The sequence below is a fragment of the Pogona vitticeps genome, chromosome 6, assembly GCF_051106095.1.
Source record: "Pogona vitticeps strain Pit_001003342236 chromosome 6, PviZW2.1, whole genome shotgun sequence".
NCBI classification, from domain to species: Eukaryota; Metazoa; Chordata; class Lepidosauria; order Squamata; family Agamidae; genus Pogona; species Pogona vitticeps.
Genome location: NC_135788.1, coordinates 120724457 through 120738252, shown reverse-complemented (window position 1 = coordinate 120738252; position 13796 = coordinate 120724457). Strand labels below are relative to the sequence as shown.

The 13796-nt window shown below is 54.4% G+C and overlaps 1 protein-coding gene across 1 annotated transcript in view; it reads left to right on the top strand.

Annotated features, from left to right (window-relative positions):
• NEURL4 (neuralized E3 ubiquitin protein ligase 4) overlaps window positions 1–13796 on the top strand; it is a 29902-nt gene that overhangs the window by 13500 nt on the left and 2606 nt on the right. Inside the window, exons 12-26 of the mRNA XM_073003736.2 lie at window positions 239–437; window positions 1410–1486; window positions 2150–2228; window positions 3021–3196; window positions 4542–4670; window positions 6126–6271; window positions 7054–7269; window positions 8021–8119; window positions 8626–8778; window positions 8866–9030; window positions 9263–9421; window positions 9697–9876; window positions 10593–10686; window positions 11128–11235; window positions 12573–12717. Of these exons, the coding sequence (XP_072859837.2) occupies window positions 239–437; window positions 1410–1486; window positions 2150–2228; window positions 3021–3196; window positions 4542–4670; window positions 6126–6271; window positions 7054–7269; window positions 8021–8119; window positions 8626–8778; window positions 8866–9030; window positions 9263–9421; window positions 9697–9876; window positions 10593–10686; window positions 11128–11235; window positions 12573–12717 (2125 nt within the window). The remainder of the gene's footprint in view (window positions 1–238; window positions 438–1409; window positions 1487–2149; window positions 2229–3020; window positions 3197–4541; window positions 4671–6125; window positions 6272–7053; window positions 7270–8020; window positions 8120–8625; window positions 8779–8865; window positions 9031–9262; window positions 9422–9696; window positions 9877–10592; window positions 10687–11127; window positions 11236–12572; window positions 12718–13796) is intronic.

Sequence of the window (13796 nt, the reverse complement as noted above, 5' to 3'; positions counted from 1 at the left end):
TTCTGGGCGACGTTTCTGTGGTGCTCTTTATGGTTCAGTCATTGTTACGATTGCAAGATACCCCTCTTCTTGCACACAGAGCGCTTAGCAAAGAACATGAGGCCAAGTCCCTCCCTTGTACATCGCCACCTTTCCTTCCCACCCAAGGGTCTTGCAAAAAGCGTCAATCCAAGCATCCGGGGGGCGGGGGCCTCAGGTATGTCCTTGGGTGACTTATCCCACGTTTCCTCTTTCGCAGACCTCCTTCCACTTCCTGACGACCTCTCAGAAGGAAACAACCAGCTGTCTCCCAGCAGTCCTTCCTCCATCGCCTCCGGGAGCGACCTGCGTTTCCACCACCTTCACGGCAACAACGCCGTCATTACCAACGGCGGGCGCACAGCGCTGCGGCAGAACTGCCGGAGCGAGTTCAACGATGCCATCGTTATCTCAAACCGGTCAGTGAACCTCGGGGAGGGTGGGGACACCAGACAGCGCATGCATGTTGTAGGGATTGCAATCAGATGTTGTCAAGGTCTCTCCTGGAATCCTAGAACTTGAGGCCACCGAAGAATCCTAGAATCGTGGAGTGGGAAGGGGGCCCTCTAAGGCCATCAAACCCAACCCCACAGCTCAAGGCAGGAACCGGAATCAAAGCAGATTGGACAGAGGGCTGGCTAAACTTCTCTTGAATGCCTCCAACATTGGTGCGCTTGTCACCTCCTGAGGTCATGGGTTCCCTTGTCGTACCAAGGAGACTTTTTTTTCCTGACAGTCAGCCAAGATCTGGCTTCCTGTTGCTTGAGCCTATGATCACTCTGGGATGATGGAGAACAGATCCGGGCCCTCCTCTGTAGGACAGCCTTTGAAGTTCTTGAAAAGTGCTCTCCTGTCTTCCCTCCGTCTTGTTTTCTCAAGGCTAAGCAGGCCCAATTCCTTCCGTCTTTCCTCCTGCCTAGGGCTTGCGTTCCAGCCCCCCGATCCTCCTCTGAACTGGCTCAAGTTTATCAGCATCGTTCTTGAAGTGTGGTGTCCAGAACTGGACACAGGACTCAAGAGGAGGCCTAACCTGTCCCGAACAGAGGGGGCCTAGCCCTTCGCGGGATTTGGAGACTATACTTCTGTTAATGCATCCTGAAATCGCAGCTTTCCAGCAATTTGGCTAGTCTGATATTGAGAAGCATGGAAAATGAGCAGAGTTGGAAAAAGTGACACCTGGTCCCTGAGGCATTCTAGGAGATGTAGACTGGGGGGTGGGGGGGGGAGAATCACTTTTGATTAAACTTTGTAGGAAGCCCCACTTACAAAAAACAGAGTGTGTGTGTGTGTCCCAGATGAGGCCCAGTTGCATTCTGAAGGTTCATATCCATCAACAATGGGACTTTTTTTGAATTAAAAAAGAAAGGTTTCCCCCTTTGTTTCCCCCATAGGCCTCTCCGAGATGGGGAACTCTTTGAAATCATCATTCAGAAGATGGTGGATCGCTGGTCTGGGTCAATCGAAGCAGGTGAGCCATGGAGGAAGTGAGGCAGAGATGCTCAGCCGGGGGGCATCTCTATTCCTCCCTCCCTCACTCACTCACTCCAGGGTGAGCCTGTCAGGATTTCAGGGGAAATCTGTACTGTGTAGAAAACATACTTACAAGGATTCTGTTTTATAAAGCAGAGGGAAGAATTTTGCTCCTTGGCACTTGGGTCCAGCCAGAATTCCGACGGGCTTCTGCTACGCGAATAAGGACGCAGGCAGAAAAACCAACATATTTCTTTTCCATAGATAGTGGGAGGGTTTGCAGCATCGCGCAGGGTCACAAAAGGAAAAACGTGGATCTCCTCACAGTTCAGCTGGTCCTGTGGGGCACCTCTTAGCAGAACTTTACCTTCTTGCTGAGTTGTTGTGCAATCTCGATTGCCTGGCGGGTGCCGCCAGGCACATGTGCACCTGTGACTCTGGCAGGAGAAGTGCCCTTCCCCAGGGGCTGTGTGCAGGAGGAAGCATGGGCTAGGCAGTGCTGTTCCGTTCCTCCTGATCCAAGTCAAGGTGTTTCAGATTTTCAGAGTTGGTGGGGAGGAAGGCGCCCCTGAAGGGAGGCATGAGATGCTCCTGGGCCTTTAGTTGAGCAGGCTTGAGAGACGGTGTCTTAGAGCCCCATCTTCCGTCCTTCCCTGTCCAGGTGTTACTGCCATCCGTCCTGAAGACCTGGAGTTCCCAAACACCATGACCGACATCGATTACGATACCTGGATGCTCAGGTGAATGGGGATGGTGCAGGGAGGGTGGTCAGGAGAAGCCCATCTGAGAATCGGGTCGTAAGAACCAGACTCTGAATCGGAGGGAGAGAGAGAGCGTTTTCCTGCATAAGATGACAACAGCGACGATTTCCAGGCTCGGGTCCCAAGAGGTTCTTGGACTGCAGCTCCCAGAGATCCTCCTGGCCAGGAATCCGCACGTGGGGAAGGCTTCTGGGAGTTGTAGTCCAGTAACATCTGGTGGAGACCCAAGATTGGAAACCGCTGTACCAAAGGGTGCTGATCAGGAAGTGAGGCTGTCAAGGGTTCCTCTCTGTCAGATAACTCTCGGCATGTAGAGAAGAACAGAATCGCGGGAAGATGGGCTCACGAGGTGTGCAAGGAGGGAAGACAGATGAGCACACGTCCGTCGTGGGAGGAAAGGAGGAGGAGGCCTTGGCCGTTTCCTCCAGGAACGGGGATTGCGAGGAGAGAACCTTGGAACGGCTCAAGCGCTGGATTTCTCTCTAGCCTGGATGGTTGGACTGCCTTCGAGGGCTGTACCTTTTCCCCCCTCTCCGGGACACAGTCTTAAAGTGTTCTAAATTATTCCATTCAATATTTAACAGACCAAAAGGCATGATCGTTTTTTGATCTCATGACGTCATTACCATTTGAGTTGTCTGTCAATGATTCTGGAAGCCGCTCGGGTTCCGATTCTAGGAGCGAAACGGGCTATGCGTAAATAATCACCCAAGAACTCGAGAAGAAGGAAGCGATGTCCTAAGTAGCCACCTTTCCCGCTTTCCTTTCTAGTGGCACGGCCATCATGCAAGACGGGAACACCATGCGCAACAATTACGGCTGCGACTTGGATTCGCTGACCACGGGGTCGCGCATTGGAATGATGCGCACGGCCAAGGGGGACCTCCACTATTTCATCAACGGCGTCGACCAGGGGGTGGCCTGCTCTGGCTTACCTCCCGGGAAGGGTAAGAAAATACAGAGAGAGAGAGAGAGAGAGAGAGAGAGAGAGAGAGGAATGCATCGGCTAGGGATGGGAAGGGGATAAGAAGAGCTAGCGGTCGGCAGACCCGGTGAGCCCATCCCTTCTTGGAGGGACACATCCCTGTGAAATCACGGGCAGATCACAGAGATGTAGCGGCCGTTCACGGAGTGGAGGGCATAACCTTATGAAGGGGACAGAGCTTGCAAATGGGGGAAGCACTGCTTTGGGACTCTTTAAGGATCCCCAACCAGCCAGCCAGCCAGCCAGCCACTGGATTTTGGAAGTGACCACCCGCTTCCCGAGGTTTTCAAACTGACGAACAGGGTGGGGTTAAAAGGGTGGTTCTGAAAAGGCTGCCATCTTTAAAGATGGTCTGAAGAATTTAAGGAGGGAAGCCTGAGTGTGTTAAGCTCTTTATTCAAGGAAAGTAGCCAAGACTCCTCAGGGACAGAACCAACAGAAGCGTTATAAAATTGCATTCTGAAGCGTTATAAAATTGTGAGTGCAATATAAGGTACAGACGGCTGGATAGCTCAGAGGTTCAGGTCTTCGGCTGCAGAGCCGGAAGTTGGGCGTTCAAATTCCCTGCTGTGCCTCTTTGTCGGGGGGGGGGGAGGAGCGGACTCGGTGACCCAGAAGGTCCCTCCCAGCTCCACAGTTCTAAGACGATTGGGTTCCAGAATTGGAGAGGGAAGGGGGAACACTGTGTGGCCCACTGAGGTAGCGTCCTGCCCAGTGACCGCTTTGGTGAATGGATTTTAGAAGGATGATGAAGGCGGTATTGAGAAAGACTTAACCCAAGTCAGGGAGAAGTTGCTTTCTTGGCCTCCAGCACCCGGAATCCCCCCAGCCGACCCGGCTGTGTCGGAGGTGAAGATTCTCAGAGCCAGAATCCCACAGAGCTACGTTTTCCAAAGGAAGGGGTTCAGTCGGTTGGACACCCTCTCCATCTGAAAACTGGCGAACCCGGGGGGGGGGGTGACTGTCGGAGGCTAGGAAGGAAATTTGCCCGGAGGCTGCAGGGAACCCTTGCAAACATCCGTCAGACCACTTGGGAGGCTGGAACGGAGAACAGACGAGGCTCCCTGGAACGACTTGGCGTGCCAGCATCTCTTGGGAAGACCTTTTCTTGAACCTGGCCAGCCAAGACGTTGCGGGGGTGGGGGTGGGGTTTCCAAGCAAGTCGAGGTGGGCCCGGATTGGTGGAGGGGTTTGGTGGGACCCATCGGTGGCCTCCTGTGTCTCGCCCTCGCCCGATCTCTTTCCCCCCCACCGTGTACCTTTGGGTTCCTCTCCTTCATTTCCTTTTTTTATCGCGCCCATTCCAGAGGTCTACGCCGTGGTCGATCTGTACGGCCAGTGTGTGCAGGTGTCCATCACCAGTGCCACCGGGCCCATGGACAACAGCTTGTCCACCAGCAACATCACGGAGAAGTCGTTCCCAATCCATTCGCCAGGTGAGAGGAACAAGATTCTGTGCGTGTGTGATCCCCCCCCCACACACACACACACACTCCAATTGACTTCCTTTCTTTTAACTCGGCTTTAAATCAAAAATTTAAGGGGAGAAAAAAGGAGAGAAAGAGAGAGAAAAATTAAAAAACACAAAATACATAGGTTATTTAGTTCTGGGCCAGGTATACACATCAAGTGTTAGATTACATTAGGCCTCCTTCAGTCTTGAGAGACGATGGGAACATGCTCTGTATGGAGGACTTGGAACAGCGTCTACTGCAGTTGAGAAGGTTTATATGGTCACATGATGCGCCAGGTGTAATAGGACCATATAAAGCAGCAAAACCTGATGGAAGTTGGTTCTGATGGCAGACAGCTTTGCACTCGGGAGTGGCAGGAAGTTCCTTCCACTCTCGAGTGAGGCGTGACAACCCCTTGTCCGTCTCACCCTGCAGTCTTTATGCTACCACAAAGGCACATACTGTGCTGCACCATCATTACGCTCCAAGCCATAGTGATATCAGTGAAAAGTACAGAAGAATCTATAGAAAGCATATAAAAGTGAGGTTGGAAGGGGTCTACAAGGCCATCAAGTCCAACCCACCCCCACCCCCGCTCAGGGCAGGAATGCCATCAAAACATCTCTGCCAGATGATTACCTCTTTCTTGAATGCCTTCGGGTTAATGCTTTTTAATGGGGGAGGAGGACCCTGGTCTTCAGAACAATGGATAATTAGGTACCATTAAGTGGAATCTGACTTGCAGCAACCCCTGCCAGGGTTTTTATTTTTTTAAAGGTATGAAGTACGGCGGGACTCCTGTATCCACGGCAGATCGGTTCCAGGTCCCCCACAGATGCTAGGGAACGCGGATTATATACACAAATGCTCTCCCGGGCGTGGTTTCTGCCTCCCTCTAGTGATCAGTTCTAATAACTTCATCTTTAGAAATACATATTTCTAGGATTTTGTTTTCTTTTAATATTTTCAGGCCGTGGATAAGTGAATCCGCGGATATGGATCCCACGGATAAAGGGGGTTCCAACTATATTCAAAAGTGGTTTCTCTCAAGTTGCACCGTGTTCCCAGAGTGCCACCAGGTTTGCCGTCTGGTGACGCTCCGGAACCGCGGTGCGGCTTGCCCGTGGCCCATGCGCGAGGCGAGGCACATAAACGCTGACCCTACAACCCAGGTGATCTCTGTGGCTTCTTCTCCTGGGAGGCTCCGTGGGGGACGGAGCCCCTGCAGAAAAGCTCCGTGTACCCACCGAACCTTTCTGCACAGTTCATGAACTGCAGTTTGTCCATCCATTGTTCCACCAGGAGACAAAATCTGCCTTGCATGGCCGGGAGACGGCGTAGAATCTTTGGCTTTCCCCCTTTTGACTCGGGAAGCAGCCGTTTATTTGTTCTTCCCAAGCTCAGCTTCCTGTGCCCCTGTTTCCCCTCCTTTTCCAGTGCCCGGGGTGGCCCACCGTTTCCACAGCACCTGCGGCAAGAACGTGGCTTTCCAGGACGACGGGTGCCGCGCCGTGCGAGTGGCCGGCTACTGCCACGGCATCGTCTTCAGTATGAAGGAGTTAAAGACGGATGAAATTTTCGAGGTGAAGGGGGTGAAGGCGGGGGTGCCTAGCCAACAAAATAAATAGATAAAAGTCTTTGATCTATTTCCCTCTCCTCCCACTCACCAGTTGGAAGGCGCTCCTCCACTATTCCTCCTCCTCCTCTTCATCTGTTCAGCCGGTCCCCAGCAGGAGCACAGACTTTCCTGTCCCGCCTCCTTCTCTGAGTGGGTGGTCGGCCAAGGAGGCGAGGCAGGGAAGCCCAAGCTCCTGCTGGGGACTGGCTGAACACCCAAAGAGGAGGAGGAGGAGGAGAGGCACATGTGCTGGCTGGTGAGTGGGGGGGATCCAGCTTGGGGAGGAAGGAAACGCAGGGCACCCTCTGGTGCCGTGTGTACGAACTGGCAGAAGCCTGAGGTTTGTGTCCATCTCTGCTTCCGTGGAGTGTCTCTGAAGACTTTTAGCCTCCAGTTTGGGAAGCCTTTGGGCCAGTAAAACGAGCTGGGGGTCTTCAGGGTGTCAGGAGCCTCTCTTGTGGTCCCAGAAAGCCACTCTTGGCTGTCGCCAGGCCGGTCTTGCCGAGCTGCCTCACAGCGGTGTGTGCCTCTGTGTGAGCAGCACTGCCAGACGGGTGCCGCTACAGCGTGCGCGCCCAGCCGCACAGGCACACACAGGATAAAGAATTTCAGCAAGACAGGGTTTCCCATCCCATCTTTCGTTGATGTCCTCCCATCTTATTCCACTCTGAAGGTCTGTGCATTTTATGCCCTTGAATCCCTTCTCCCCTCTTCCACCACCCAACCACCTGGTCTTTCTCCTCCTAGGTCAAGATAGACGACCTGGATGAAAAGTGGTCCGGATCCGTTCATGTGGGCTTGACCACCCTGCTGCCCTCGGACGCCCCCTTCCCCGTCACAGGCCTGCCGGCCTCGGTCCTGGAGTTGCGTTCCAAGGTGACGTGGCTGGTGACGGGCTCCGAGGTGAGGCGCAACGGCCTCCTGCAGAAGCAGAACTACGGCTGCTCCCTGGAACGCCTCGGGGTGAGTGGAGAAGGCGGCCCGAGCCTCGTGGCCCGGTGGGCGAGTGGTCTCCTTCCCCAGTCTGGCCCCTTTTAAGAGGACTCTTATTGTTTGTTATTTACTTGGGATTTCAGCAACTGGAAAGTCCCCTGTGCATGCATGATTTTGTCCTAAGTAGAGACGGGGGATTCGTCTCTGTCTACGAAGAGAAATCCCGTCAGCACAGGGAGGCTGGGCCAATGACTTCCCACCCCCAGAACCCACTGGCCCACTTATCGTGCGACTATGTGGTGTGCTTGTCCAGCCTCATTGTGCCAGTCGTGGCCATAGCTCGGCCACCACAGCCTCCCTGTCCACCCAGCCACTCCAACAAGATGCAGGGGGGGATGACAAGTCTCCCAGCTCAGCCGCAGAATGGCCGGGCGAGCAGGGAGGCGGGGCTGTGGCTGCTGGGCTATCGCCACACTGGGTACACTGCAGACCCCTTGCCCTGCACGGTAAGAGGACTGGTGGCGGGTTCTGGGGCAGGAGGTATTCAGGCCATCCCCCAGTGCCAGTGGGATTTGTCTTCGGCAACAAAGTCAAATCCCCCATTTCTACTCGTTTGCGGGTCTGTTGTCACAGAATTCCATGGGGTTGAGGAGTGCATGGAGTATTTGTGGGTTGAAAGGGGCCAGGGGCCTCTGTACAGACCCCTCCAAGCACTGACACATAAACACACACCAGCCATAAGCCGGAGATGCTTGTACGATGACCGTCCCTGTCTCACCAGGTCGGGAGCCGCATAGGTGTGAAACGGTGCACAGATGACACCATGCACGTTTTGATCGATGGGGAGGACATGGGGCCGGCAGCCACGGGCGTGGCCAAGGTGAGGCGGGGAACCCTCAGGCCGACGGTCTGCCCCCTTTCATTGTCTGCTGGATAGCTGCAAGGGGGGGGAGAGAGCCCAGGAAAAGCTTTCTGCTCTTTCTTGTAAGATGGCATCTGAGGGGGTTCATCCAGGGAAGCCGAATGGCGGGAGATTTGGGGCAAGAGGGGTGGGCAGCTTCTGGTTCCCGCAGCACTGCTGGAGGCCTCCCCTCCGCTGGGCAGAGAACGGCTGCCGGCGTTGGGTGGCTTCAGAACGGGATTAGAGGCATGGATGGAGGAGAGAGCCGTCAGTGTGAAGATTGGAAGGTTTGGACTACAACCCCCAGAATTCCCAGGGCATTCTGGGAGTCATAGTCCCAAATCCCCAGTCTGCATCCCTCTAAGCAGCTTCTCCAAGTTTTGTCCACAGGGGGCAAAGAGCACGGTTTTTGGGGGAAAAAAGCGGGCTCCTTCCAAACCACTCTTCCCTTCCCTTCGATGCCACCTGCTTCTGCCCAACTGCAGAACGTCTACGTGGTGCTGGATCTCTACGGCCGGGTCACGTCCGTCTCCATTGTCAGCTCCACCATGCTGGAAGAGGCAGACGGGACCAAACCGCCCTCCGTCACCTCCGAGCCCTGCAGCGAAGAGGAGGAGGAGGAAGAGGAAGCCACCCCTGTGAGTGACTCAGAATCAGGCCCGGCCCATCCCAAGACCTGCCTGGCCCTTTTCATTCTGACTGGCCTTCCTCTCCCTCTCCCTCAGTGTGAGAATGAAGTGCCGGCAGTGGCCTCCTCCATGGAGTTCCTCGAGAACCACGGCAAGAACATTCTCCTCTCCAACGGTAACCGGACCGCCACCCGGGTCTCCAGCTACAACCAGGGCATCGTGGTCGTGGCCCAGCCTTTGCCTCAGCAGCAGCTCTTCCAGGTAGGGTGAGCCGGGTGGCCCTGTTCGGTCTGGCCACCTCCCATTTGGCCTGGCATCTTGTGTTGTGTAGTAGAGCACCAATCTACATGTAGATCTAGAAAAGACAGCACCCAGCACTCCGTTCATGCCGGTCATTTGTGGTCCTGCCCTTATTCCAGCCGTTTTCCCTCCTCTGTCTCTCTCTCTCTCGGGGCAATTCGTCCTTGGCTCATGTCCCGTCCTTCTGCTCCAGTTCCAAATCGATTCCCTGAATCCTCAATGGACTTCTTCGCTGTCCCTCGGGGTCATCGGCAGTTCTCCCGAGCGACTCAATTTCCCCGCCACGGCCTGCTCCCTCAAGCGCTCCACCTGGCTGCTGCAGCGAGACTCCATCTTCCACAACTCCCTCAAGGTGAGAGCAGCAGCGAGGGAACGATGCCCGTCGGCCCCCGGGGCTCTTCACCTCCCCAATGCCCCCTGGCTTATAACGTGTTTCCCACCGCCAAGCCGCCGGGGAAGGCGGCCTCACTCAAGTACGGCAGAACCCAAATCCTGTTGCTTACACCCGTCAGCATAGCTCCTGGACCGGGGGGGAGGGGGAGGCTCACGGAAACACATGCCCAGAGAGGTCTCTGCTGTTCCCGGGCAGAACCCGAACTCGGCTTTCCCCTTTCTCTCCGCTGTAAGATCTGTGAAAACTACGGCCCCAACCTTGACACCTGCCCCGAAGGGACGGTGCTGGGCCTCCTGGTGGACGCCAGCAGCTGCCTTCACCTCTACGTCAACGGGATGGACCAGGGCGTGGCCGTGCAGGACGTCCCGAACCTCTGCTACGTCCTCATCGACCTCTACGGGCAGTGCGAACAGGTGAGCCCCATTGGGATTGGGGGGTGGTGGTGAGGGTGGGGGGCCCGAGGGGCTGGCCCCTCCTCTAGTGAGGGACTGGCCCAGCTTTTCTTCTGCCGTTCCTCCAAGGGAGGAGATCACGAGGGGGGGCGGGGGGGGCGGCTTTTCCTGCTTATTCTCTCCCCAAACTCCCATCGCTCTTTTTTTGCCCTGAAAGGCTTGCTTTGTCAGGGTTCCAGCACAGGAAGCCTACCAGGATGACCTCTGTCCAGATGTTTTCTTTCTACCTCTCCCCCCCCCCCCCCCGAAAATGAATCAGGATCAAAAATCCCATTTCATCTTGCTTCCCACAATAACCGGCTTGGTACCTCCCGGCGGCCTTTAAAAAATGACACCGGGGGAGCGGGGAGACATGGCTTGCTTTGTGCATCACACATCCACCCAGCCGGTGGAAGGTTGTCTACACCAGAAAACTGCCGGAGGGCTTGTCGTGGCTGCCAAAGGACGCCCTCTCATGGATGAGCTTGAATTCTTTTTGCAAAGCCGTCTTCCTTAGTAGCTGTCACAGCTGCTGCTGATGATGATGATGAGTCTTCTGCATTTGCATGAAGAGAAAACTTGGCTATTGCTGCTTTCGGCCCGGTGGCCTTGAGCCCGTCTGCGCTTTCCTGAGGTTCTTCTGCCCTCGTTGTGGTGGTGGTTCTTTCTTCCCCCACAACTGCCTTTGCTCCTCCTAGGTGACCATCGTGACCAATGACACTCCCGCGGTAGGAAGCGAGGGCACCGATCCCCACGCCCAGGGTGACATGGAGAAGGCCGACATGGTGGACGGTAAGCCCGCGTCCTGTTTCGCTCACTCCCTGGTCTTTGGAGCGGTGCCTTTTTGCTCCTCTTCCCCTTCTTGAAGCTCTTTTCTGAGACCGTGTGCCAATTCAGAGCGTTGCTGGTTTTTCCCTCTGGCTTGTAAATGCAGTTTGGGCGGTTTGTACCTGTTTGGCCTCCTCCTCCTCCTCCTCCTCCTCCTCCTCCTCTGTGGCCACACAGGTGGTCCTGGGGACCAGATGGGGTGCGTTCTCTCCTTGTGATCCTGTCCTAGCCATGCTTGGCTCTTCTCTTGTTTTGGGGGGGGCTCCAGAGGTCAGACGCCTTTTTCGATGATCACGCCTCAGATTTCCTGGCTTCAGGGAAATTCTGGCCGCGGCTGTTCAAAAACCGGACTTTTCTTGAGATTGGACTCGATTCCTGCCTCTAACCCCTTTCTCCTACCCCCAGGTATCAAGGAGAGTGTGTGTTGGACACCGCCTGCGGACGTGAACACGATGAAGACCTGTGAATACCACGCGCTCTGTGCTCGCTTCAAAGACCTCCTCCTCCTCCCAGGTGGGCCCCCCCCCCGTGTTCTGGGCTAGGGAGAACAAAATGATGCGAGCCGGTCAGATTTACAAAACGTTTTTCACCCTGGCGTCTTGTGGGAAGACGCCAAGTCGTGGCTTGTCCGCTAAACAGGCGGGGGTACAAGTTTAAACAACAAAATAAAGTAAACATCTACTTATTGGTCAATCTTTTGATCCAAATTTTGGAGACAAAAAGAAAGAAAAATCCCAACTGTTGACACACACACACACACACAAAGTGAAAGCTAGACATCCATTTGTTTTCTTCTCTTTTTAAAGCATTGAGTAACATCTGAGGACGAGAGGGATGCGCAACATGCCATTCAAAATAATAAAATCAAAAGCCACGATAGTAGTAGTCCTGCAGAGGAGTGGCAGGATCTGTTCGTGATCCTCCCAGAGTCCCAGACATGTCATCATGGGCTCAAGCGACAGGAAGCCAGATTTAGGCTGAATATCAGGAAAAACTTCCCAACTGTTACCGCAATACAGCCATGGGACCCATGACCTCGGGCGGTGGTGAGAAACCTAGACCACCCTCTGTCCGATCTGCTTTGATTGGGATTCCTGCCTTGAGCATGGGGGTTGGACTGGATGGCCTTGTAAGACCCCCTTTGAACTCCGTTATTCTCGGATTCTGTGATTTAACCAATGGAGCAGGTTGGAGGGAAGGCATCCATTCAGTAACACACATAAGTAAAAAGTCACATTTGGAAAGGAGTTTTAAAACGGGCAAATTACAAGGAGGGAAGGAGAAAAACAGACTCCTGCAGCCCAGTGTGGAACAAAGGGAGGAGGACTCGTTTTGGTAGGATTCAGAGAAACAAACACAAAGAAATACAGCGGTCTGTTCAGTGTACGACATCCCGAAACAGGGATGGATAATAACTTTTTTTGGGCTACTAAAATCTCAGGCATAGGTGAGCTTTCAAGAGGTGTGCAGGATCGTTGATCAGGCTGGGAACGGCCGAGTTTGTAGGGCTGGAAGTTTTGGGGCGAAACAGAGAACGCCAGAAATCTAGGTTTCAAGAGGGCAGTTAAAGTTCTAACAGGAAGGCTGCACATTGTGAAAGAAGGTAGGATTGCCGTCGGTCTCATGACATGTCAACTCAGAAAATGCAGGTTGAGAGATTTTCCACACCCCTCGGTCCTTCGCTCCATTGACTTCACAAAGCCTCTGAGCCTCCAGGAAAGTTGGTGGCTCTTCACACCTGAATAGGGTGGATGAGCTGGGAAGCCGCTCTCTCTTCCTCCCGAGAAGACGGAGCCTCTGGCAGCATCTGGTTCCAACCCCCCCCCCTCCCTGCCCTTCTCCCTCTGCAGATGATTATTTCGCAGAAGACCCCAAGTTCAGCCTCTGCTACTGCGAGTCGTGCCACAAGCTCCGGGGCGATGAGCCGTATTACAAGCGAGGGGAGCCTCCCCGAGACTACGCTTTGCCTTTCGGATGGTGCCGCTTCAACCTCAGGTGAGGGCGGCAGGGAGGGTGGTTGTGGGAAGAGGGGTGGCGAGTTGTAACCCTCGAGGGGGTCCGGGTCAGCAGAAGCCGGCCAGGGAGATAACGTGTGTTTGTTTATCACTCTCCTCTCTCTCTCTCTCTCTCCCCTTTCCACGAAGCCAGTGGTTCTCAACCTGGGGCAATCCAGGGGCTCCTGGACTATTAACTCCCAGACGCCTTCAGCACTCGCTGATCGGGCTGGGGGTTCTGGGGGTTGTAGTTCAAGTCCATCTGGGTGACCCCAGGTTGGGAGCCGCTGTCCTCAGCTGTCGTGCTCCGAGCAGCTCTTAGACCTCAGGGTCCGAGAGGCTGAACGATAAAGCCCTTGTTAATACAGTGGTGCCCCGCATAGCGATGATAATCCGTTCCGGAAAAATCGTCGCTATCCAGATTCATTGCTATGCGAAATAAAAAAGCCCATAGGAATGCATTAAAATGCGTTTAATGCGTTCCTATGGGCTTAAAAACTCACCTGGGGCGAAAATCCTCCATAGGGGCAGCCATTTTTGGTGCCTCTAAAGCAAGGCAGCATAGCAGTCCTCCCAAAGCCCCCGCCGATCAGCTGGGGGAAAATGGGGCCTTTGGGAGGACCCCTGTGGTCCTCCCAAAGCCCCAGCCGGCATTTTCGCCCAGCTGATTGGTGGGGCTTCGGGATGATCGGGGGGGGGGGAAGCACTTCCCTGCAATCATCCCAAAACACCGCCGAACAGCTGTGCGAAAATGGGGTGTTGCTTCCCACGATCATCGCAAAGAGATTTTTCCCCATTGGGAACATCGCAATGCGATCGCTTTTGCGATCGCAAAATCTTCATTGCTATGCGGATTCGTTGTTAAACGGGGCACCCGTTAAGCGAGGCACCACTGTAATGTAGAATCAAGCTGATAATTTCAATAAATATTGAAGAGTTTCAAGAGGCCCCCTGGAAGGAGGGGTGTTTCAGCAGCGCACAGCTGTGCTTTGCTGAGTGTCTGGTAACTGTAGTTTTTTTAAAAAGGTGATTTCCAGCCTTTGACGTAGATTCCTGGATGCTAGTTTTAGCCTGCAAGAG